This window comes from Phacochoerus africanus, chromosome 9 (genome assembly GCF_016906955.1).
Source record: "Phacochoerus africanus isolate WHEZ1 chromosome 9, ROS_Pafr_v1, whole genome shotgun sequence".
Taxonomy (NCBI): Eukaryota; Metazoa; Chordata; class Mammalia; order Artiodactyla; family Suidae; genus Phacochoerus; species Phacochoerus africanus.
In genome coordinates this window covers 27,750,014-27,776,279 of record NC_062552.1, presented here as the reverse complement: position 1 = coordinate 27,776,279, position 26,266 = coordinate 27,750,014, and the positions used below count along the sequence as shown (strand labels likewise).

At 41.4% G+C, this 26,266-nt stretch overlaps 1 protein-coding gene across 9 annotated transcripts in view; it reads left to right on the top strand.

The window, feature by feature from the left end:
* Positions 1-25,116, top strand: part of MLIP (muscular LMNA interacting protein) — a 232,110-nt gene extending 206,994 nt beyond the window's left edge. For 6 of the 9 annotated variants that reach the window (XM_047796246.1, XM_047796251.1, XM_047796244.1 and 3 more), the window contains 2 exons: positions 12,581-12,634; positions 22,115-23,326. In XM_047796246.1, coding sequence (XP_047652202.1) covers positions 12,581-12,634; positions 22,115-22,591 — 531 coding nt within the window. In that variant the 3' untranslated portion in view covers positions 22,592-23,326. The other 3 variants (XM_047796250.1, XM_047796249.1, XM_047796248.1) reach the window with 2 other exon arrangements.
* The last annotated feature ends 1,150 nt before the right edge of the window (positions 25,117-26,266 follow it).

Genomic DNA, 26,266 nt, shown 5'->3' with positions numbered 1-26,266 from the left:
AACCTGGGTTTATCACAAACCACATGCTTTTACCCCATTTCACCCCTCAGGCTCCAACCTTCTCTTGGCAGCCACAGGTCCAAAGGTTTGTGGCTTAAGAGAGCCCCTATTTCTCTAATACGATGACAAACGTGTGCTGAGGTGGCCACATTTACAGAAAAAAATCATCTTGAATTTTGGAAGCAAAACCTCCTTTTCTCCTCCTCATTAATAATGTCTGTTTGTCTTCTGTCTGCATAATTAGAAATCCTTCTGTGTGAATAAACCAAGGTAATTTATTTTCTATCATCATGGAGATAAACTGCTTTGCTCTCAGTGCTGAAACTTTTCTAACAACTTTTGGAGTTAATGGGAATTGGGTAACTCTTAAGATGCTATGAAAGAGAAACGCTTTGAGGTGGGTGGAATCAGAGAAAAAGCTCTGTAAACGCAAAATTGGTTTTTAATGTTTTGAGATTTTTCAGGGAACTAAAACATAAGCCCTGTTTGCCAAACTGTTTTCAAAATGGATGAATGGGTATAATATGTTCAGAAAGAACATGCTGTTTAAAATGGCTAAATGCAAATTAAATGGACTTTTCACATTAAAAAAAAAATGAATGCCAATGAGCAGGTATTTTAAATAGTCGTGGTTCTGAAAAAGAAAGTATTAATCATATTTTGTTAGGTTCTCCACTAGAGGGCAAAAAGAACCTCTCCACACTCTCGACGCCTTAATGACAAGCTGGCGTTTGAAACCAGGCGTGTTTTGGGTTATGTCATTGTCAGTTATCATTTAAGAATGTACTTAATATGATCATAAGTGATTGACTTGTATGTTTCTTCCAGGAAACAGAGAACAATCTGTTTCTTATGTACCTGTGCCTGAGCGCATGTGTGTCATCTAAAGAAAAGTTTTCATTGTAATATCTTTAATTAATCACTTTAAAAATTAAGAATTTGCTAATCCAGGAGTTCCTGTTCTGGCTTAGCGGGTTAGGAACCCAACTAGTATCCATGGGAATGCAGGCTCGATCCTTCACCTTGCTCAGTGGGTTATGCATCTGGTGTTGCTGCAAGCTGTGGCATAGGTTGCAGAGGCGGCTGAGATCGGGCATTGCTGTGGCTGTGGCATAGGCCTGCAGCTGCAGCTCCAATTTGACCCATTACCTGGGAATTTCCACAGGCCATGGCTGCAGCACTAAAAATACAAAAAAAAAAAAAAAAAAATTCCGAAAGAGATGTGTAGTAAGAGAAAGGCTGGATGGCATTTTTACTGAGCAAAAGTATGCTTGGAGAAAGATGAGTTTTAAAGCTCTTGTAAAATAACATGCTGGCCCCTTAGACCTGGTTGACCCTGCCTGTGTTTCATAGGCAGAGAGAAAATAAAATGCCATCACTTTGCAGCTTGTTGCGATGGAGCACTAAGAAGAGATGAGCTCCCTGTGTTTCATAGCACTCAGATGCCACCTTCCCCATCTCAGTGGCATGGTGTCTTCAGAGCACAGCCTGATACAGGGGTTCAGGAGTTTCTGATTTGCTGAGGCTGTGGCTCTTCAGAAAAATGTAAGGAAGGGTGTGCATCCTGTTTGGGAAGGGCAAGGAGCAGAGCAAGGGTCGTCTTAGGCCAGCTTTGGGTGAGAGGGCTCTGAGCACCGCTTGCAAGGTTATCCACCCTGGAGGCAAAGGAGCTGCCCTTAGGTGCCTCTTATCAGTTGTCACCCATTGTGGGCCTTGGTGTGGTAAGAGGGTCAAAGAACTCGGTGTTAGGATGCTCTTCCTAGCTGCAGGTATGGTCTGGGGAAGGAGGCTGCTGTGGGCTCAGAAATAGAATGAAATCCCCAAAGGAGGCATTTATCTTTGCAAATCAAGTCTTTAAGATACATGTCTTTTGTGCTCGCTTCAGCATATACATGTAAATATGTATCTATATGTATTTTATTTACCTTTGAACATAGTTGCTTATCTTCTTTTAACACTGTTCCTTTTCTCAGATCTTTTATATGAGGTTCATCCATATGAAACTGCATTATTCAATTGCTCTCCACCTAGAACAACATCGATTTTATCCTTTTCACGTAGTTCAACCTAGTTGTCGGCCTCATTGCGTCACCCTTTTATTTACTCCACACAACAGAGGCCATGTATGTATGATATGGGGCGTTTATATAGTTAAGGAGTCTCTTACTTTGAAACTGCAGGGCAAAATTTTCCTCTGTTGCTTCATCTTGCTGCATGTGGCCACTCTTTTACTCCTTTTACTAAAATAGGACCATATAGTGGTTTCAGATTGCTAAATGTGTTGACATCTACCCACGTGTGACTGGTTAAAGTACAGCTCAGACACTTCATGAACCGCCTTCAAATAATGATACCCGTTTGCCTTTCTAAGACATACGTTCCATATGTCCTGTGACTGCAACAGAAATCGCCTTTGTGGGAGAAAGATAGCAAAGTGGGATTAAACCTTCTCTCAGGTTTAAAAATACTCCCATTGGGCAATGAAACACTTACTTCACTCGAGCTTATTTTCAAATGATGTGTAAGATGACGCTTTGCTCTCAAAGTATTACAGGTCAACTGTTGTGAAATCTTAAAACGTGGGGACTGTATTATTAGGAATGTATGTTTATAATGGTCTTCCTGTTCAGTGATTTTTACCAGTATGTAATTATTTTTTGTCCCTTATAAAATATTTTTATTGAATTCCATTTTAACGATCATAATGCTGCTCTTCTGGTTTTATTTTGGCGCATATTGGACAGTTAAATCTTTCCTCCTTTTATTTTCAGCTTTTATATGTCTTCTTATTTGTGTGCATCTCTTACTGAGCATATATTTTCTCCCATCTTGATTTTTCATTTTGCTATGAGAGACTTTTCCTATGATATTATCTTATGATATGATGTTAATTCTGCCATATGATTTTACATTCTCCATGACTATAATTTCTTATCTCTTCTTTCCATCCAAGAGATATGGTTTTACTTTGTTAGTTTAGAATTTATTCATCCTCCTTTGTTACTATATTGCCTGTAGCTTTGGGCTCATGCTCATTTTTATACACCTTTATCAGTATCTATGTCTTCTACCAGTAAGACAAGCTCATTTGACCCCTTCCATTGTCTTTAATCTTATTGATATCATCCAATTCCAGATTTTTACTTCTGGTACGTTATGGTTATAATTTCTCTCTTTCTTTTCCATAGTTTTTGGTGGCTTTTTTTAGTGGCAATGATACACTGACTCAAGGTGTCAAGGTGTTTTATTTCTTCTTTCATATTTCTTCTTTATATTTCTTGCTGCATCCTTCTGTGTTTATCTTATTTGAGTCTTTTTTTTTTTTTTTTTTGCTTTTTAGGGCCTCAATTATGGCATATGGAAGTTCCCAGGCTAGAGACTGAATAGGAGCTACAGCTGCCAGCCCCAGCCCCAGCCACAGCCACAGCAATGCCAAATCCCCAATCCACAGAGGGAGGCCAGGGATCAGGCCCGTGTCCTCATGGATACTAGTCAGATTCATTTCTGCTGCACCACAATGGGAACTCCTTATTTGAGTCCTTGATTTAAGAAAGTTTCAAGGTGGGTCTTTATTTGGCAAATATTCTGAGGCCTTGTACGGCTGAGAATATATATTATGCTTCTGTATTTATATGACATTTTAACAGTGTATAAAATTCTCAATAATAAAAATCTTAGACAAATTTAGTAGCATTTTTACCTAATTTTCAAAAAATCTCACTCTGGAATGGCTGAAACCTACTAACATAGCATAACAAGATGCATAGAGTTTTTCTATAAGCTTCTGAGCAACTCAGTAAATACTCCACCTATTTTGTGATGTGAAGCTTGGATAAAGAGCTTCCATGGCTTTAGGATGTGATTCCAGCAAGAACATAGCAGGGAATAAAAGAAGACAGATTCTCCAGAGGGGAGATCTTAGATTACAAACAAGGCTCAAGAAATCAAGGCTGGGAGTTCCCGTCGGGGCGCAGTGGTCAACGAATCTGACTAGGAACCATGAGGTTGCGGGTTCGATCCCTGCCCTTGCTCAGTGGGTTAACGATCCGGCGTTACCGTGAGCTGTGGTGTAGGTTGCAGATGCGGCTTGGATCCCGCGTTGCTGTGGCTCTGGCGTAGGCCAGTGGCTACAGCTCCGATTCGACCCCTAGCCTGGGAACCTCCATATGCCGCGGGTGCGGCCTAAAGAAATAGCAGAAAAAGACAAAAAAAAAAAAAAAACCAAAAAGCAACAACAAAAAAAGAAATCAAGGCTGGGATTTCCTGTTGTAGCTCAGCTGTAATGACTCTGACTGGTATCCATGAGGACAGGGGTTTGATCCCTGGCCTCACTCAGTGGGTTAAGGATCTTGTGTTGCCATAAACTGTGGTGTAGGTCACAGATGTTGCTCAGATCCTGCGTTGCTGTGGCTGTGATGGAGGCTGGCAGCTGCAGCTCCAATTCAACCCCTCACCTGGGATGGGAACTTCCATATGCCGTGGGTGTGACCTTGAAAAGCAAAAAAAAAAAAAAAAAAAACAAAGAAAGAAAGAAAAGGAAAGAAAGAAAGCGAGACTGTTGGGATCCCTCAGGAATGGCTGTCATCTAAGATCAAGTTGCAGTGTCTGGCAGGAGTTATCTTTGGGGCAAGGGGACGTGAGGACCTAGGTTTTCCTGAAAGATCAAAGGTGTATAACAGATGTGGTAAGAGTGTTGGGAGGTGCTTACATCATTCCTGAATTGTGGTTTGCAGTAATGCATAGGGAGAGGTGGGGATGGAGGAACCGGGTCCAACTCCAGGGAGGTGGGCGGGGCTGGCAGGCAACATGCAGGAGGCAGATTCCACTTGACCTGTAGACGTACAACCCTCAGCTCATCTGACTCCAAGCCTTTCACACATCCTCTGCCTCCTCACACCATTAGCACTACTGTGAAGGCTTAGTGTAAGGAGAGCACAGGGTGGGGTTTGGTTGGGGGTCCCTGGAGGTGGGTGGAGGGCTGGCCCCATCCCAGTCATGGCTGCTCCTCCTCTTCAGATGTCCTCTTCCAGATTTTTGTGATACACTAGTTGACATCCTTGGACATACTCCTAGGTTCTAGAATAGGTTTCTTGCAACTCGTGATAACTCATTCCAAATTAGGAACAGCCAGAGTGGGGCTAAGACGAGGCAGGAATTGTATGGCTAATATCCCTTTTATTCTGTGGAAGAGAGAGAACAGGGGAGAAAACTTCCGCCAACATTGTCTTTTGTGAAGGGGACATTTGGTGTATGGCTGTACTCAAGTCAGCGAGATACTGAAAACAATTGAAAAGGATGTTTTGCCTCTAGTACTATGCAACTAATTGTGCCCTTAAAGGAAAGAGGAAAGAAAGAGAATATCAAATATGTTCCCTCGTCTATTCCAATCTCAGGTTCCGGAATTTATTTTGAGTCCTAAAATGTTGTTAGAACATAGATTTTGCTCCACTTCCATCTCAACTTGAAGCTGTGCAATGAAGAAAATGAATGGTATTGTTAATCCCCTCAGGGAGTGGTTTTCTGTTTGAGAAAGAAGCAACTCTAGATGAAAAATGTGAGTAAGCACAGGGCTGCGGTGTTTTCTTTCCAAAACAGGCTGAACATATAGATGGAAAAATTCCATCCTGCTGCCCTTTTGGAGATGGTCTTTGGAGGAAGAGGGAATTCTAACATGTCTTGAGTCTGGGCCTCCTAGGGCAGAAGAGAAAAGGCCAAGAAAAAAAATGATATAATTGGGGAATTTTGTCATATCTTAAAAGACCTATTACAAAGATCATAGCAGAAAATTCCTGTTTTCTTGCTGGTATTGGCACTTAGACACCTATATAATGATATTCATGACCAGCACTTATCAGTGAATTTTCTGTGGGCTTATAAAACAATTAACATGTGCCAAACCCCAGGTCCGGCTATGAGAATACTCAGTGAGTAAACAGAGGAATGCTGTGAAACTTCATTATGTTTATAAATATTCACAGAGCAGGCGACACAGCTAAGAATTGATATTAAAGATCCCAGGTAAGAATACAGGAGGAGGTCATTTTTCCACCTCTGTAGGCATAACTGCCACCTCAGCTATGGCTCAGTATAGGAGATTCCAAAAAGGAAGAATGATTTTTTTCCCAGATTAGTGTCACTTATCAACGAAGAGATTTTTGCTTGTATATCAGACTCCCAGAATAATCCAAGTAGAGAAGGAACTTGAACGCATCCAGGTAGTGTCCAGAATTTAAAGATGAGAGGAGTTCCCATCGTGGCACAGTGGTTAACGAATCTGACTAGGAACCACGAGGTTGCGGGTTCGATCCCTGGCCTTGCTCAGTGGGTTAAGGATCCAGCGTTGCTGTGAGCTGTGGTGTAGGTTGCAGATGCTGCTTGGATCCCACATTGCTGTGGCTCTGGCATAGGCTGGTGGCTACAGCTCTGATTAGACCCCCTAGCCTGGGAACCTCCATATGCTGCAGGAAGTGGCCCTAGAAAAAAGGAAAAAATAAATAAATAAAATAAAATAAAATAAAGATGAGAAAATTGAGGCCAAGAGACAAAGTGGTTTTCCCCAGTTTACATCAGAAGTTAGTAGCATAGACAATTGTACAAACCCTTGGGCATCACCAAAAAAAAGATGCTGTACCTTTAAATTTTAAAAAGAAATATTCGAGGACTTCCAGTTGTGGCTCAGGGGGTTAATAACCCAACATAGTATCCATGAGGATGCAGGGTCAATCCCTGGCCCCACTCAGTGGGTTAAGGATCCAGCATTGCTGAAGCTGTGGTATAGGTCACAGATGTGCCTTAGATCTGGTGTTGCTGGGGCTGTGGTGTAGGCCTACAGCTGAGGATCTGATTGGGCTCCTAGCCCAGGAGCTTCCATATGTCCCAGGTGCAGCTGGAAAAAGAAAAAAAAAAATTCAAGCTACTGAAGTTGTTTTATAATTAACAATAAAAAAACAAAAAACAGCTAATGTGAATGAACTCTTTAAGACATGTGGTGGGAGTGGCATGTTTCTGACTGTCATGGAAGCAGCTGTGTCCTCATAGCATAAAGCAGGGACTGCCTTTGTGAAGGACAAACTCAGAGCTTTGGGCATGTTTTGGTCCAGACGTAGAATCTTGAGCAATGCAATCTATCAGCTAGAGCTAGCATGTGAGCCCTGTCTCAGGCAGCTTGCGGTGTTTCTGAGCAATGAGGCAAACTCATATTTAACAGCCTTGATTCATTTAGTGAACACTTTCAAGGGCTTGCTCCTTGGCATCTGAAGTGGAGTGGGTACAGGCAGAATCCCTCATGGTAATTCTCTAGCCCAGGTTCCTGATTTTCTCACCCACGTTGCCCATCTATTCTGAATGTCCCCCCCTCTTTCCATCAGCCCAATGGTAATTTCTTTTCAGCTATTCCCTCACCCCCCACACACATGAACTCCTTCATTCTTATGACTCCAAAGAGACTTACCTGGAGAGTCTAGCCTCTCACGGAGATTCCTTCTTCCTTCTAGGCCAGGTCCGATTAATCTGTCAGGAACCCTCGCAGCACTCTGAACTTGTCCTTCAGAACTCATTATTTTGTGTTTGTTTCCATATAATCCCAATTATATAGTTTAATATCTGCCACTCATACTGCACTGCAGTCTCTTAAGAGCAGGAATGATGTCTGTTTGTTCACTGTTACGTTTCCAACACCCGGCAAAATGGCACGTGAGCACTTACTCAACAAAATAGACCAGTGGTAAAGTATTTAATTACACGACTTCAGCGCAACTGAATTCATTAGGACACTGTGAATATGGCTAATTTCAGTTGTGAATAAATAATTTGAAAAGCATCAGTTCCATCAGTTCATACAAAAATCTCAGCTGTGGTCTCACTCCTCAACCTCTGGGATGTTGGCATCGGCTGAATCCCATTAGCAATGCACATGCTCAGCCCCCTCCCTGGACCTACTGTGTCAGAGTCTGAAATTAACAGGACTCTCCTGGTGCTTCCTTTGGGTTACATTGCAAATGAGGGACTAAAGACTCAAAGGCTTTGTATGGCCAGGCAGACCCCATAGGTGAGTGAAGTACACCAGACATTTATGTATAAGTCTGATCATAGGTGACCTCGGACCCTGGGCCTCCCTCTGTAGGCGCGGTGGGCACCTGTGCTGACTTGGGGATTAGCTTCATCTGAAAGGGGCAGCACTGCACAGATCAAGACGATGGCAGGTCTCCTGCTGCAGGACCCTGGAGCAGCTCAAGAGAAAGGGACACAAACCCACAAGTAGAATCTGTGGACTCAAACACAGACAACTAAATTCGTTTTTCTATTATTACTAATATTTTTGTCGTTTTTAAAGGATGGTTAATTTTCAATGTTGTACCAGTTTCAGGTGTACATTATAGGTTATTACAAGATACTGAATATGGTTCCCTGGGCTATACAGTAGGTCCTTGTTGTTTATCTATTTGATGTCTAGTGGTGGGTATTTGCTAATCCCAAACTCCTACTCTGTCCTCCCCCTTTCTCTTTTGGTATCCATAAGTTTGTTTCCTATGCCTGTGAGTCTATTTCTGTTTTGTAAATAAGTTCATTTATACCATTTTTTTTTAGATTCCACATATAAATGATATCACATGATATTTGTCTTCCTCTGTCTGACGTAAGCAGAAGAATCCCGAGAGCCAAACAGAACACACATGGGCATTAGTGGTGGTTCAAACAGCTCTAGTTTGCAAAGTGTCTCACAAATAAGGAGACTTTGGGGAAGGTGGTAAATACTACGAATTCTTTACTCGTACGGATTGCTTTCGTTTTGCAACTCAGAATACTCTCTTTTCTCTATTTCACTCCTTCTCTCTCTCGTTACTAATTTATTTACCCAATACACATCCCTTGTCCTCTCGGTACTGGTGGTCCCCGTGCCAGGTACTTAAGATGAAGAGCATCCAACCCACAGGACTTCCAGTGGCTCACAGGCCCATGGTGACTCAGAAAAAACCGTGTTTAATGTCAGTATCACTACAGGAATTGTCACATCTATTTTTGAGAGAGACTCTTAAGAAGGTTACATTCTAGCTTGAGTAGTTCACAGATCTCAGCGGGGGACAGAAGTAGGCGGTGGGGAGCGGGGACAGCTTCCGGAAGACAAATGGAGTGAAGGAGTTTTACCAGAGGATGCGGTTCAGCTAAAAAGCAATCCCAAAGAGCAGGTGTAGCACCCTCGGCGGTTTTAAAATGGGAACATTTCTTGCAACACTTCCTCAGCTCCATCATTTCTGGCAGGCAAAGAAATCTACTTCAATCTACTTCACAAAGGAAGGCATCGCGGCTTCACACAAGCCAGAACTCCAAATTCCATCGCTCAGGTAGACGAAGACGGAATTAAGCGATTCCACATCATTTGGCATATTTTCTCTTGCTCCAGCTGTAAGGGTCTCATAGCTCCAGTTGGTTGGAGGGCGTTTTGTCTGTCTTTGTCAGAGAAGTTTGGGTTAGCGCTGGAGCAGCAGTGACATTTATAAGAAAGCTCTACGCTGATGGCGAACACGCCACAAGGCTTTATATTCTTTTGGTGGCAGCTGTGATCAAGAGTGTAATAAAATTCAACCGAAGGTTTCATTCAATTACGGCTTGTTGATTAGCCCACAGTGGTGAGTGAGCAAAGGTCTGATGAATCTGTTACACGATATCCAGGACTGGCGTTTCCATCCAGGATTAAAGGCTGTTTTGTCTCATTTCACCTGAGCTTTCCATTTCATTGATCTGTCTATGTTGAATAAATCCCCGATGATAAAATTAGTAACTTTCCAGGTTTTTTTTTTTTCCTTTTGGAAACAAAATAATAATTCTCCAGAATACTCACCACCAAGTAAACAGAGTTAGAGGACTCTCTTTGTCTTCCTGTGTCCACCGACTCGCTGCAAGCCATCCACTTAGATGAGATTTGTTTCAGTGTTTTAGGGTCATCACTCCCATTCTGACTGTGAGCAGATGTTCACACCGTGTTTATTCTTCCCACACAACATCTCTAGCCCTCATACTTTATAGAAACTCTGAATTCAGCACACCTACCAACTTTATGACTCCCCTGAACCATTTCCCAATTTTTCTTCCCGAATCAACAAAATATCAACCTGTCTACTTGAATCTCCGTCACTCACCCAAAAGTGTAGAGGAGCCTCGAGTCACCAGGAAAACTGGAATTAATTCTATTCACCGAGGCAACACTTCTGATTACTTAAATATCTTCCATTCCCACCTCCCACACCTACAGTCTGCCCATCAGCCATGGTGATATTTGTTGACATAAAAATCTGATCAGGTTGGGTCATGTTTTTGGTCACCTTGAGGAAAATAAAAAAGCAAATCTATTGTGACCAAGACAATAAAGAGAAGAAAGCATTCCAAAGCCAAATATAAATGATTTGGGGATTACCAGTGTATTAGGATCAGTCATTTGCCGTTCTCTTTTGTGGATTAGGAGAGTTACGACATAGTTTTTGAAGTTCAAGATTAAAATACGATGGATTTAAATGAATGCATATCTATATTGGAAAGATGGAATAGGATGTAAAATAGATATCACATCACTCAATTATTTTTCCAACATTTTCCAATTTGGAGATGTTTGTCCTATTCCATCTTAGGGGTCTAGGAGAATGGGGATGTGACATTGTACAAACGCCAGTGATTCATGTGATTATCATACCACTTAGTCTGTCTGGGTTGGGCCTTTGAAGCAGGATGTGGCAACTGATCTTAAGCCAGGTTGAGGGTCTCAAGGAACCCTGATGAGCAGGAGAAAGTAGGTGCTTTCAGCTGGTTTTTAGAAAGCTCTTTGGATTTCATTGGCTCTGAGGCCAGATCGTACTTCCACATTAACTAATGGTCTCAGGCAGGTGGGAGTTGTGATATTACGACACCAGAGGATTTCATAGCTGGAACAGGGGGTAATGGATGGGAGGTAATGAAGAAATAGCTTTAAGGAGTCCCCATCGTGGCTCAGTGGTTAACGAATCTGACCCCTGGCCTTGCTCAGTGGGTTAAGGGTCTAGCATTGCCATGAGCTGTGGTGTAGATCACAGATATGGCTCAGATCCTGCGTTGCTGTGGCTGTGGCATAGGCCAGCAGCTACAGCTCTGATTCACCCCTAGCCTGGGAATCTCCACATATTGGAGATTCCAATAAAATCCAAAAAAAAAAGCTTTAAATGAAAGCAGGCTCCATTCTTGAAAATCAGCTGGAACAGAGGGATGCTTCAGGGAACAGGAGGTGGGACCTCCTTGGCCTCCCAGGCACCACTAACGGTGTCTTCTTAGTGTCCTCTTGGGGCCAAGTGTACATTTCTGGGACCCTCTGAATAGCCCTGGAGCATCAGGGGCTGGTCACTGATCCAGTGATTTAGTGATCAAATCAGGGCCAGGTTGAGAGTGAAAGGGGGCTGATGGTTTCCGTAGCTCAGATTTGCCCAGGACAGTGGTAGAACCTAAGAACATTCCTGGCAGATCAGGTATGCTAGTTACCCTAAAACTGGAGTGAGGAGAGATGGTCAAAAATAAAGGGGGTAAAGAGATTTATGACAAATGATTGCTCTCTTCTTATCTGTGCGCCTTGTTCTGTCTCTTTCACTTGCATATCTATGAGTTTCTTCTCTCTTAATAGGTTTAAGGGTATGTGTCATGCTCTGAAGACTCGTTGCAATAATAAAAAGTCCTGTATAAACACAACAACCTCCCTCTGTTAAAATATCACTGTGTTGCAAACTGCATTATGATAGCCCCATCTAGTAAGATCTCAATGTTTACGAAGTCCCTGTGTTTTGAGATTACTGATGTTTACAATAAGTACAATGTTTTCCGTTTCACATAAGCTTGTACTGTCTGCAGATGCATCTGCATTTCCTGCAGGTCTCAGCATGATTTACCTCTTTTGCTTTGGAACTCTTCAATCTGAGGCCTCTTGTGAGAGTTGAAACATAAATTTAAGGTCATATTCTCTCTGTGATCTCTGTCAGTGTGTTTTAACCATTCATTCATTCAGTAAGCTTTTTTTTTTGGTCTTTTTAAGGCTGTGCCTGCAGCATATGGAAGCTCCCAGGCTAGGTAGGGGTTGAATTAGAGCTGTAGCTGCTGGCCTACAGCACAGCCACAGCAACTCCAGATCCAAGCCACATCTGTGACCTATATCACAGCTCATGGCAACACCGGATCCAGTGAAGGAGGCCAGAGGTCGAACTCACATCCTCGTGGATGCTAGTAGGGTTCATTACTGCTGAGTCACCACTGGAACTCCCATTCATTCAGTTAGCATTTAATAACTGTCTGTGCTGTGTGCCAAGCCCTGTTAGAGTTTATGTGGGACTCAGAGATAAATAAGATGTGATCTGAGGCTCCAAGTATTCACCATCTGCTAAAATCTTTTCCTATGTTAAGAATATCTTCCTTTGTTTTTAATAACGATCAAATCTTAATGTTTATGCTTGTTAGAACCTACTGTCAGCAATAATAGACTTAACATCATTGTTTAACTATCAACTATAACAAAATTTCAACATTTATTTCTCCTTCTACCCCTGGTCCTATCCTGGGCATCTTTTCTGTGAAGCTGAGTCATCCAATGGTGCCTATTCCTGAATATGAAACCCTTGATTCCAAAGAGGTAAATGTAAGATACAGTTGGAGATCTGGTTATTCATTTCTGTGTGATATTAGATTGTAGAAATAAGCCAATCTTATTTTTTAAGTATTAATAAAATCATGTGGTTTTTTATTTTAAAGAAAGAATGAACTGGTCTACTCTGTCCTGCTCAGAAGCATCTGATAGTTACATGAGTAAATTCTTGTTGTGTCTCAAAGGGGAAGGGGGTACTAGAGGGCCCCGTGTGGGTAGCACCTTGATCACAAACTAACTTCTATCCTGTCTGTGTTTGTGATTTTCTCTTTGGATTCGTATGTGACACCACTATTGTCTTCTCTTTTCTAGAGGGTCAGTGGATGTCCCATAATACTTATATGTGGCTTCTTCTTCTTTTTTTTTTTTGTCGTCTTTTTAAGGCCATACTTGCAGCATATAGAAGTTCCCACGCTAGGGGTTGAATCAGAGCTGTAGATGCTGGCCTACGCCACAGCCACAGCAACATGAGATCCAAGCCACATCTGCGACCTACACCACAGCTCGCAGCAAGCCAGATCCTTAACCCACTGAGCGAGGCCAGGGATGGAACCTGGGTCCTCATGGATACTGTTCAGGTTAGTTACTGCCAAGCTACTGCAGGAACTCCTTACCTGTGTCTTCTGAGTTAGAGGTCCCAGTATCTCTTGGTAGCTCAGTTACCCAACCCTTAAGTGAATTTTGCATATGGTGGATAGCCTACAGGCAAAAGCATACTGTTTCAAACATAGTCTCCAAATTTCATACTACTGTTAATCCACATTCACATTTTGAGCCAACAGACAAAAAATAAATTAAAAATCCTTTTTACTTTTAAAATGCAATACCAAGAGATGAACAAATCTTGTAAAAAATTTTTTTTAATTTTGTGTTAATTAAGAGCAAGAATAATTGAACAAAGTGGTAAATGTGAGGGGAAAAACAGTGCTTTTAAAAGGACTTATCTTTAAGAAGGTAATAAAGGAGCTCATTCATTCATTTCAGATACCCTCACAAAGGAGGAATGTTCAATTTTGTAGCCTTCGAGTTTAGGAAAAAAAGATATGAAAGAGTGATAGGAATAATAAAATCACAATTAAAATTCTAAATACAATCTGAATGTTTCCTCGAAGGATATTTTCCACAATTTAGGGCATATTATCCCCTCTTGATAAAATGACATCCCTGAAATGTCTGCAGATTTCAAAACCTCTATCATACAGGACCGATGTGCGGCTCTGCTATAACTTTCATCATTAAAATCGAAAGGCATGTTAGGAACAGGTGTACTTTTATATCCTTAACTGTATCTCTGGTTTTTTTAAACCACGATTATTGGTTTAATGAGTATGGACATATGGAAAACTTTTGATATGTGTAGGCAAGTTGCATTATGGAACAGCTGTAGCAATTCACCCTACCAGAAGCCTGTGATAATGCCCGTTTCTGTGCACAGTTGCCAGGAGTGAGAATTATTATAACTACTACTTTATTGGGAGTTTACTGTAGGTTAACATGTTATGCACTTTGTATGCAGTATTTTACTTAATCGCCACAAAACATTGTTAGTTATTATTGTCCCCATTTTACAGATGAAGAAACTGGAACTGAGGGAATCCGTTTATTGCCTAAAGTCAAATAGCTGACAAGTGTCTGCACAGTCAGGAATGGAATCCAGATATAACTGTCCCAAGCCTGTGCTCTTAACCTACCTTCCTCTATCCAGCTATCGTTATCTAAATCTCTATACTACTTAAGCCTTTTTCTCTTTTAAAATCCTCGCAATTTAAAAAGGGACACTATCTTTCATTTTTATTTGCATTTAAAAAATTCTGTATTTTTCTGTTTTGCTTTTGCATCATGTTATGCATTTATCAGTCTGGTAATATTTTTATTTTATTTTTTGCTTTTTTTTTTTTTTTTTTTTAGGGCCGCACCTGTGGCATATGGAGGTTCCCAGGCTAGGGGTTGATAGGAGTTGTAGCTGCCAGCCTACACCACAGCCACAGCAACGCCATACCCGAGCTGTGACTGTGACCTACACCGCAGCTCATGGCAACAACTGATCCTTAACCCCCTGAATGAGGCCAGGGATTGAACCCGCATCCTTATGGATACTATTCGGATTTGTTTCTGCTGTGCTACAATGTGAACTCCATGGTCTGGTAATATTTTGATTCTTGAATTACAAACTCCCTTTACTTTTTAAGGAGATTAATTCTTTTTTTTTTTTTTTTTTTTTTTCCATTTCTTGGGCTGCTCCCGCGGCATATGGAGTTTCCCAGGCTAGGGGTCCAATCGGAGCTGTAGCCACCGGCCTACCCAGAGCCACAGCAACATGGGATCCAAGCCGCATCTGTGACCTACACCACAGCTCATGGCAACGCTGGATCCTTAACCCACTGAGCAAGGCCAGGGATCAAACCCGCAACCTCATGGGTTCCTAGTCGGATTCATTAACCACTGCACCACGACAGGAACTCCGAGATTAATTCTTCATCAAATATGCTAGTCCTTTCACTGTGATGGTGGCAAGTTGTGTAATAGTTAAAAGAATTGGACAAATCTATATGTCCAACAATAGGAGAAAGTTTGAATACATTTTGCAGATTTAGATGAATGTTAAAAAACAAAATCAAATGCTCTATTTTAAATATGAAAATGGTTCAAGTTTACAAAGGCTGGAGATACAAATAAGAGTATTTCTACATGATAATAGAAAATCAGAACAAGGCCCTACTACTGTATGACACAGGGAACTATTTCTTCAATATCCTGTGATAAACCATAATGGAAAAAAATATGAGGATTCTCCCATGATGCTGTGGGTAAAGGATCCAGTGTTGTCACTGCGGTGGTTTGGGTGATGGCTTTGGCACTGGTTTCATCCCGGGCCTGGGATTTTCCTTTGCCACAGGTGAGATCAAAAAGAAGAAGGAGAAAAAGAAAAAAAATTTAAAAATAATGTATATGGATATATAACTGACACACTGTGCCATGTAGGAGAAATAGTGTAAATAACGCAATGGTGTAAATCAACTGTACTCCAAAAACATAAATTAAAAAAAAGAGAATCGGTTGTTCAAATAGTAAATGCTGAATTAAGAAATTCTGTATATTAGGTAATGTTAAAGACTGTTGCTTAGAAGAACAGGGTAGATGTAGTATTGTAGTTTTTTCCTTTTTTTTTTTTTATGCTTTTTAGGACCGAATTTGCGGCATATGGATATTCCCAGGCTAGGGGTCTAATCGGAGTTTTAGCTGCTGTGCCGGCCTACGCCACAGCCACAATAATGCTGGATCTGAGCCCGTCTGTGGCCTACACAACACAGCTCACAGCAACGCCAGATCGTTAACCCACTAAGCAGGGCCAGATATTGAACCCGCAACCTCATGGTTCCTAGTCGGATTTGTTTCCACTGTATCACAACAGGAACTTCTTGTATTTTTTTTTTTCACCAATTATCACAACCCTAGAGGTGAAACTGAAGCCAAATATAAGATTGCTAAAAAATGATTTCAACTCTCATGTTTAGAGTATTGAGAAAAACACCATTAAAAAACTCCCTGAAGTTTGAAATTTTACAATTTTGAGAGGTTAACTGTTAGTATTAAAAGAAACTCAGATAATTATGCAAACTACCATTTTATGCATCTACTCTGCTATATTTTACTTCTTAGTAACACCGGCACATCTGGGAGCAATTTAACAATTTTTTATAATTCCTTATGACATGTGGTTAGATTGCAATATTTACTTGTATATTTTCTTCAAACCTTCTCTTTGATATTTATTTACCTGCAAAGCATCAAACAAGAAAACTGGGAGTTCCTGCTGTGATATAGCGGGTTAATGATCCTGCTTGTCTCTGTGGCAGAGCAAATTCAATCCCTGGCCTGGTGTAGTGGGTTAAGCATCCGGTGTTGCTGCAGCTGAGGTGTAGGTCCCAGTAGCAGCTCGGATTCAGTCCCTGGCCTAGGAACTCCCCTCTGCCATGGGTGTGGACATTAAAAAAAAAAAAAAAAAAAAAAACTCTGGAGGTAGGCAAAGGCAGGTTTAGAATCTCCGTGAGTGGTTTAATTGTACAGCAGGAGTTGAGATCCTCAAATTCTAGCTCCTTCATTTGCAATCTATAAAAGCCAATCAGATCCACCTTGGAAACAAAAATTTGAAAGTAAAACATGTTGCTTCGGGGAATGTTTTGTTTTGTTTTTTGCTTTTTAGGCCCGTACCTGAGGCACAGGGAAGTTCCCAGGCTAGGGGTCAGGTCAGAGCTGTAGCCACCGGCCTACGCCATAGCCACAGCAATGCAGGATTTGAGCTGCGTCTGCGACCTACAGCACAGCTCACAGCAACGCTGGATCCCCCACCCACTGAGCAAGGCCAGGGATTGAACTCGAATCCTCCTGGATACTAGTCAAGTTTGTTTCCGCTATGCCACAAAGGGAAATTTGGGAATGTCTTGACTTAATAAAAATTTAAGTCGCATGTTCTTTGTACCTAATATCATAAAATTTGTACCTGTATTTTAACCTACAGTAGATTAATTTTGAGAGATTTGGTCTACATTGAGATTCACTCTAATTCTCTTAGTGAAACCTAATATTTCTTTCTTTTTCCTTTGCTCTTCCATACAAAATTTGGAAAATACATAGGCTAGGGTTGGGCATAGCCTTTTGTCTGGGTCTGGGGACTCATATGTTCCAAAGAATGTTTAATTTAGCATTTTATATGGCACTTTAGAAAGTGTTGGGCCATTGATTAACTCTCAAATAAGAGGTTGAAATTCCCTAAATAATCAATTTAACCATTGTAATCAGCTGGCCGATCAATTTTTAAAGAAGGTCACTTTCATAGATGTCAGTTGTTGACACCAAGGGTGCGATTTCCAAGCAGGTGTATTTCTAACGCCATCTAATTTAAAGCAAACGCTCCATCTGAGATAAATGGTTTCTGATCACAGTTACCTAGAAAAAATTAAATTCTAGTGGCAACAATTATTTCTGATTATAGTCATCATGTCTGGTGAATTCAGCAACTCTGATCCAGCACCAGTCTATACATCTCTCTCTATAGATTTAACTATGAAGGTCATGCTAGGGAATGAAATTACAAAGAGACCCGCTGCTCTTCAGATCACCTGCTAGATGTGGCACTAGGTCTATTTCATTTTTAACCTGAGGGTCAGTTGATTTCCAAAAACATGATTAGATGCATTTGTTTCTGACCTTTCAGATCCACTGGTTATTAACACAACTGGAGAGCTAATCATTCACTAGCTGCCCATGAAACACATACTAGGCAAATCCTTCTCCTGTACTCTTATTCCTTCCCTTTGTAGACTGTGGATAAACATTTAAGGGTTGGCAAGATCATAGTTCTGCTGGAAAAATGACTGTCTATGGCTGGCTTTCTCCTTGTTGTATATACATTTTTTTGTGTGTCCATTTATTTTGACTTTCAGAACCTCCCTTGGTGTCTCAGGTTCTAATTATGGGACAAGTGTCTCATTCCTTTATTCTCCAGATGAGAACACTGAAAAGGAAAAATATTTATCCACGGAAGCCACTCTCATTTTCTGGTTTGATTCAAGGGTAAAAATGAAATGATCAAGAGGAATGGGTCCACTCTATTTCCTTCAGGCAATTTCCCATAAATATTATTTATCAAAATCAAGCTTTGATAAATCTTGGAATGCCATGTTCAAGGTTGTAACCTTAGGCAAGAACTTGGAATCTGGATTATTAATACCTATCGATTAAAAGATTCATATGCTTTGGTCGACAACTGGCTATACAGGGTCTGGGTAGATTTGTCTTATAAAGACACCTAATATGACTACCTGAGAGGACAGCCACCTTGCCCAGGCATCCAGGTGGGCAAGGATCAATAAAGAAAAGGACATTCTTGCCTCCAGATTTGGATCAGTGACCCCCAACGTGACCTTCCTGTATTGTAAGTCCATAGCCTCTGTTAAGGAAATAAAATTAAAAAAAATTTTTTTGCCAACCCAGAAGTCCCTTTCACAAAGGTAGTAGAGAAAGAAAAACACTTTTATTACTGGATTAGCAGTGAACCAGAATGTATATTGAATAAGCAGAATGTACACTGAATAAGCATTGAACCAGAATGTCACAAACACTAAGAGATTAAAAAGACAGAAGAAATATCACCCTTCATATAGCCAAGTAGGTTTAACCCATTATATATATATATTCTGAAGATAAACAATAATTCAGTTTACTCTCAAGTAAGAGGACCCGACAAGTTCTATTTATTACATACAGTTCACCATAAATCACCTGGTGATTGGAGGTGACCCTCTGTGTTGGTTCACTGGCTTTACATAAAAGGAAAATAAAAGTCTCAAATCTTTATGACAGGGGGTGGTTTTACAACTTAGAGCCAGGTGTCAGCTAAAGTTAGGGTCCTACCTTCCCTCAGACACTAGGAGAAACTAGAAGATAAGGCTGTTATCTCCCTTGGATGTTTGCCTTCAAAGGAGATGGTTCTTAAGTCCTTGAGAAAGAATTTCCTGAGTCTTAAAGCTGACAAAATGCCCACCTAGTTTTCAAAAGGATTTTTCTACATTTCAAAGAGAGGAGGATGTATTTATAAAGACAAGTTTTCCAAAATAAATGCTATAAGAACCAAGGAGGGAAATCTCTGCCCTTGTTTTCAACAAAGAGAATCAAGCCTTTTTTAAAAAATTTCTGTTGGTCCTTACACCTGCGACCGACCCAGAGGCAGAACTGAAATCAGAGAGGCTGATGCTGAGACAGCCAAAGAAACAAGTCTCACTGATTTTTCTTTTCTAGGGACTCAATTGAAAATATTACAAGAGAGGTGGAGGTTTGACACATTGGGGTTTCTCCTTCAAAGTCACCTCTATAAATTAATGTTGGGTTTTATATTGTAGTGACATGTGGTAAAGCGAAACAGAAGCTAGCAAGTAGAAGGACAGACATTCCTGTGTGTGCTGGTTTTTCAAGCTCAACAAACAAAAATAATAGAATCAGAGTCAATTAATTTATTTGGAGCTCAGGTCATCCAGATATTAAATATTTTTGACCCCAGATCTGATGCTGTGTTCCCTGGAGTTCATTAGCCTCTCATTCTCCACTACCAGGCTACCTTTACAGAATCTAAGTTACTGAAGATCTTACTTAGTTCTATTGCTTCTTGCTTATGGATAATAAATGTTGATACTAGATTTTTTTTTTTTTTTTTTTTGCTTTTTAGGGCTGCTCCTGTGGCATACGGAGGTTCCCAGGCTAGGGGTTTAATCAGAGCTACAGCTGCCGGCCTACGCTGTAGCCACAGCAACATCAGATCTGAGCCGAGTTGCATCTTCGACCTACACCACAGCTCAGGGCAACACAGGATCCTTAATCCACTGAGCGAGGCCAGGGATAGAACCTGCATCCTCATGAATGCCGGTCAGATTCTTAACCTGCAGAGCCACAATGGGAACTCCTAGATCTTGAATTTTTACCCCAAAGTTAGTAGTTATATAAATGTCCAAAATATACTTAAAAAAAAGAAAAAAAACTGTGGGGAGTTTCCGTCATGCCTCAGTGGTTAACAAACCAGACTAGAATCCATGAGGACGAGGGTTTGATCCCTGGCCTCACTCAGTGGGTTAAGGATCCAGCGTTGCCGTGAGCTGTGGTGTAGGTCACAGACATGGATTGGATCCTACGTTGCTGTGGTTGTGGTGTAGGCCAGCAGCTACAGCTTCAGTTCCACCCTTTAGCCTGGGAACCACCATATGCTGTGGGTGCGGCCCTAAAAAGACAAAAGAAAAAAAAGAAAAATCTTTTGGCTGTGTCCATGGCATTGGAAGTTTCCAGGAGAGGGACAGAACCCTCACCACAGCGGTGACAATGCCAGATGCTTAACACCTAGGCCACCAGAGAACTCCTAAAATACATTTAACATCTTTCAGGAAAAAAAAGAATATGTAGTAGTTAATAAATTATGATATACATTTTCTGGAAATTACTTTTTGCTCAGAGTACATGAAGGCTGGTTTCATATTTACAAGAACACATATGTAGATCATTTTGCTTTCGTTTTGTGGATAGGAATATTCACAGTTGGTTTTGTCTTAAAAGGGAATAAAAAATCAAATTACACAGCACATTCTTTAAAAAGTGCTTTCTGTCATATTGGCTTAAAGTTTCACAACACTATGTCACTTATTACTCAAAGTTAACGCTAAACAAAACAAAATTTGGAATGTGATTCCCTTCAAAATTATAACTTTCCAAATGACTTAAGTTCTCTCGCATTTACATTTTCTTATCCAAAATAAGTGTGTTGTTCCACTGGTAATATAATACAATACTGACCCTTCACTGGCAAGAGGCTAGTCTGAGCATAAGGATTTATTTATTTTATTAATGACCTTCATCTTTCTTAAATGTTCCAACATTTGTTTTTACTAAGTAATTTAGCTCTTTACCTATATTGAGATTGGTAGAGTTGAAAATGTCACAAAATGTCCCAAAAATCAGGACTACCTATCATGGCATAATGTGTCATTTCAAACTAGCTCCTGCATTGTGGTACCAAATATTCCTTGGATCTTCCAGTGGTTTCAGGCAGAGCTGAGAAATAGTGCCGAGTTTGCCTGCATGGTGTCCGAGTATGAATTCCTCTTCAACACGATCTAATTATTTGTATACGGAGTTCCTGTTGTGGCTGTTGTGGGCAGTGGAAATGAATCCAACTGGTAACCATGAGGTTGCTGGTTCAATCCCTGGCCTCGCTCAGTGGGTTAAGGATCAAGCATTGCTGTGAGCTGTGGTGTAGATCACAGATGCGGCTCGGATCTGACCGTGCTGTGGCTGTGGCGTAGGCTGGTGTCTATAGCTCTGATTCAACCCCTAGTCTGGGAATATGGGACCTCCATAAGCTGTGGGTACGGCCCCTAAAAAAGGCAAAAAAAAGTGTAATTATGAAATATTACCTTTGAAAGAGAATTGAGAGGGCATTTCATCCAATATTTTATTGAATATTATAACCCTGTCTACAAGTAGATCCTTATAAATCTTCTGTTTAAACTCCTCTGGTAGCAAAGAGTTTACATCTGTAAGCTAGACACGATAGATGTTTTAATATGGCCACAACACCCTAATGATTAGTGAAGAACAAAAGCAAATAGGGGACATGGAACAAACTGGGGTTTAATTTCACATACTCTGGCCTTGGGCGCAATGGTTAATCTTTGGAGCTTCAATATCATCCTCTGTAAAATGAGATCAAAGGATTATAGTGAAGATCCGCATTCATGCATGTAAAGTGCTTAGCATCGAAATGCATAGCCTGTAATAAGTGTTAGCTGAATGATGATTTCTTTAAATCTCTTGTAGCAGTAACTACCCAAGGTTGCTACTCTTAGGAAAATTTAAGAAGGAAATAGTTTTTCCTTGTTAGAAAGAAAAGGAGATGTCACTGAGTCATTTTCTCCTTTCATTCTACAGCCTCAGAGAATTCCAGATGATGGAAGCTCCCACTCACTTATTCTAGGACTAGGGCCAGAGCACATCAGGGCTGGAGGGGAGCCACCCCTTACATTAGCCCCTTTTTCTCCACCCCTTCCTTCTACTCTAACAAATGTAGTTCTCCTCGCTGTTTCTCCATCCTACTCTGCCCCTTGGCCATGCCCCGTGCGGGTTTCCCGTCTGCTTTCCTACGCCTTGCACATACCCCCGTTCCCCCGGGAGCCAGCTCTGAGGCGCACGTCTCTCGGACCATGGCTTCTTAACCCTGTGATCCAGCGCTGGACAAAACAGAGAACACTGCCTGCAGAAGATCAACTGACCTCCCTTATTTTCCATCAGCCCTTTTGGGAGGCCTTACTGACAGCCGTGCATCGGCACCTGGAAGTAACAAAGTTATGGTCGTTTCCTTCCGTGGGTACCATTGCATCACCTTGTTCTGTTCGAGTACAGTTTTAGAACAAAATTTTTCTTCTGCTCTCATCTCTGGGATTTTCTTTTGTCTCAACTGATATCTTATCTCTGGTATCGGGGTGACCTGTTTATCTTATCTCCTCCAGACAGTGTAACCCCATCAAATGGGAACACACAGACTGATGGATAGAGAAATCACTGAAATCACACTATCTTGTGTAGCTTGTGGAGCCGCCTTATAAAACCAATTGGATCAATATATGAAAAAAAGGCAAGAGCTTCATTTACTGGCTCTGTCTTTTTGTAATGCTCCATTTTGCAAGACCTGGGACTTAATCCAATCCCACTTCACTTTATCTTGTCTCCTCCATGCTTTAGAGGTTACATTTCAGGGGATGATGCCGTCAATGCTGAAGGAAAGGGTTTGGGCAGCAGCTAAGCAATGGAAAGGTGGGGAGTTGTGTGTGGGATACGGCAGGGTTACTCTCCTTGCGGTGGCCCAGCTCCTCAAAGCCACCATTGCCCACTGTGGGAGGCCAGAACTGCTCTGCTGAATGCTCTTTCTCACTCTCTCTCTCTCTAGATCAGGGTCTAATGTGAAGGTACAGCTCCGTGCCTTTATCCTGCTATTAATTGTATAACAAGAAAACAGCTACTGCGGAAAAAAAAAAAAAAAATTCCTGCTCTACATGAGATGTTATACCTGAATATGAATGGTTACGTTTGGGGGCATAGCGGTTTACAATTACCCATCTCCGTTAATCTGACGACGCTTTTCTTTTGCAGCAATGAAGATGGAGCAGAAGTGAAAACACAGACCGGGGCTGAAGTTTTCTGAAACGCTGGTGCTAATCACTTGCTAGATTTAACTTTTACCAGGTTTAACCCATATTTTTGCCGTCTTAGTGTTTCCCTTATGGACTAAAAAAAGTTTCCTGCAGGCGTGTAACATCGCAGTACTCACAAACACCCCAAACACCCGGCCTAGGAGAGCTTTACCTACAGTTTCTGCATCACTGTTAGAGCCTTTAATGCCTTCCATTAAGCTGACCGCAATGCTAACGTGCTCCAGTGTTTCACAGCCAAATAAAGAAGAATCATGGGGAAATAGAATGGTGTGACAATTTTTCAACCTCAGTTTTATTTAATGCGTACATTACTTCCTGAATCAGGTTTTATCCCTTTCTGCTTAGCTTTTTTAACATGTGGGGAGAAAAAAAAAAAAGAACAATAATTTTAAAAAACCGAGTCCCTGCCTGCTTGCAGGAGTTCACTGGGGAGCTGTTGACCGTGAGAGAGTTATTTCACAAAAGACAACGCTGTTTTCCTGTTCTGCCTGGGTCCTGTGCCTGACAAGACAGACATTCATGTGGAGGTCGTGTTGCTGCAGTGTTTCTACCATTACTGCCTCTCGGTCTGTCACTGCATGATTCTTGCAAAGGCTACTTCGGAGGTTGTTTGTACCCATCCTCCTGGGAGCAGCCCAAACCATGGAGCCAACCACACTGTGGGGACAGTCTTGGGAGCCCACCCTCCAGCACGCCTGATGACCCCCATATTGGCTGTGTTCTGTTTCTTTCCCAGCTGCCATCCCCAGTAATCTGCCCTCACCCTGTCTAAGTGGTTTTCTTTTTGTAGCTTTCTGGCAAGTAGGGTAAGACTCTAAGGAAGAGCCCACAGCCGTTCTGGACAGTGAGCTCCTGGTAGCAGAGGAGTTTCCGAAAAGGCTACTTACCCTTGCACACAACCCATGCTCCCTGTGAAGCCAGCTCTGTCTGAACCTCAGCTCCCTCAGACCACTGCTCCAACCCCCTGTCATCCTGTCCACGGCAAAGCCGAGAGAGTTGCCTACAGAAGAGCAACTGGCGTGCTTCCTCCTCCATGGGTCTTTTTGGAAAATCTGCATTGACAGTTTGTTGGTCACTGGAAATACGAAGTTCTCATCATCTCCTGCATTCATGGGTGAGGAGCAGTGGAGCCTCAAAAAACCTCTCTGCTCATCTCTCCTCCTCCGAACAGAAACTACTTCTCTACCAGCTAAGTTGTGTGATGTATCACTTTAGATTATTGATAATAATCTCCAATATTCACTGTGCTCTTATCATATGCCAGGTACCACACTAAGTGCTTCATATGAATTTAATTTAACCGTCACAATGAGCCTATGAGGTAGGCAATAGTATTATTCACATTTTATGCTTGTGAAAATGAACATTCAATCAAGCTAGTAAGCGGTAGAGAGAAAATTAAAATCCAGATAATCAGGGTCTAAGACCAAGCCATTTATTCAATCATTTGTCCATTCATTTTTGACTTTGAGAATGAAAAGTTGAGTTCATCACACTCCCTAGTTTATTGCTATCACAAGTGTGGGCAAGACCCCTCTCCTGCATACTTATTGATTGGATGGTTAATTCATGAACTTTTATAACAATTTCTATCTTCCCTTCTCCTGCCAAAGGCACACATTCTAACGTTTGATATATATGCCTTACTTATATATGTTTTGAAGATGTGCATTGTTTTTCTCCGCATATATATTTAATAAATGTAAATGGCATTATAGTTTATATTCTGGCTCTTTTTATTTTTTCCCCACTGAGCCCTGTGGTTTTCCAGCTCTATCTGCATTGTCGGGTAAATGTCTAGTGGATTGTTTCCTCACAGCTACTGGGGTGCCTCCATCACATCCTACCTACGCATCTGCCCATGCTTTCATCCTCCATCAGGAACCACTGTGATGTACATTGGTGCATGCAACCTCTTGTGAACTTTCATGCGAACTTCTCTGCAATACATACCCATGCTTAGAATTGTTTAAGTCTGCATGTGCTTAATTGGACTAAATCGTCTCAGATGGCTATTCTCTAGAAGGGAAGTACTTATTTTTATTCCCACCAACAATGTATTAGGGCTCTTTTATCTCTGCATATCACTCTACTTGGTGATCTGAGCTTTTTTTTTTTTTTTTTTTGTCTTTTTGTCTTTTTGTCATTTCTTGGGCCGCTCCTGCGGAGTTCCCAGGCTAGGGGTCCAATCGGAGCTGTAGCCACCGGCCTATGCCACAGCCACAGCAACGCGGGATCCGAGCCATGTCTGCAACCTACACCACAGCTCACAGCAACACCGAATCCTTAACCCATGCAGCGAGGCCAGGGATCGAACCCACAGTCTCATGGTTCCTAGTAGGATTCATTAACCACTGAGCCATGACGGGAACTCCTTGGTGATCTGAGCTTTGAAACATCAGGCTTTGCCATCACCGAAGGCAACCTTTAAAACAGGAAGTTTGTTTGAACGTGGCGTCCTATTCATCCTAAGTTTTCCAAATCTCAGAGACTTTTAGACCCTCTAACTCAGTGCACTCGTCCCTTAGGTATTGTTGACTTTACATCACTGATGACAACCTTGAATCTGAAAGATTATTTGACTGAGGTCACCGAGGCAGTGATTGAAAAACCTAGCACAAGCCCTTAACAATTTTTTTTATTGAAGTATAGTTGATTTACAATGTTGTACCAGTTTCTGTTGTGCAGCAAAGTGACCCAGGCATTCACATCTGTACATGATTTTTCTCATGTTATCTCCCATCATGTTCTATCCCAAGAGATTGGATGTAGAACCCTGTGCTATGTGTAGGACTGGGTCACATTATATAAATGATTTCCCTATGATGTTATTTCTACCCAAATGAGCTGTGTCTGAATGTCATAGTCTAAT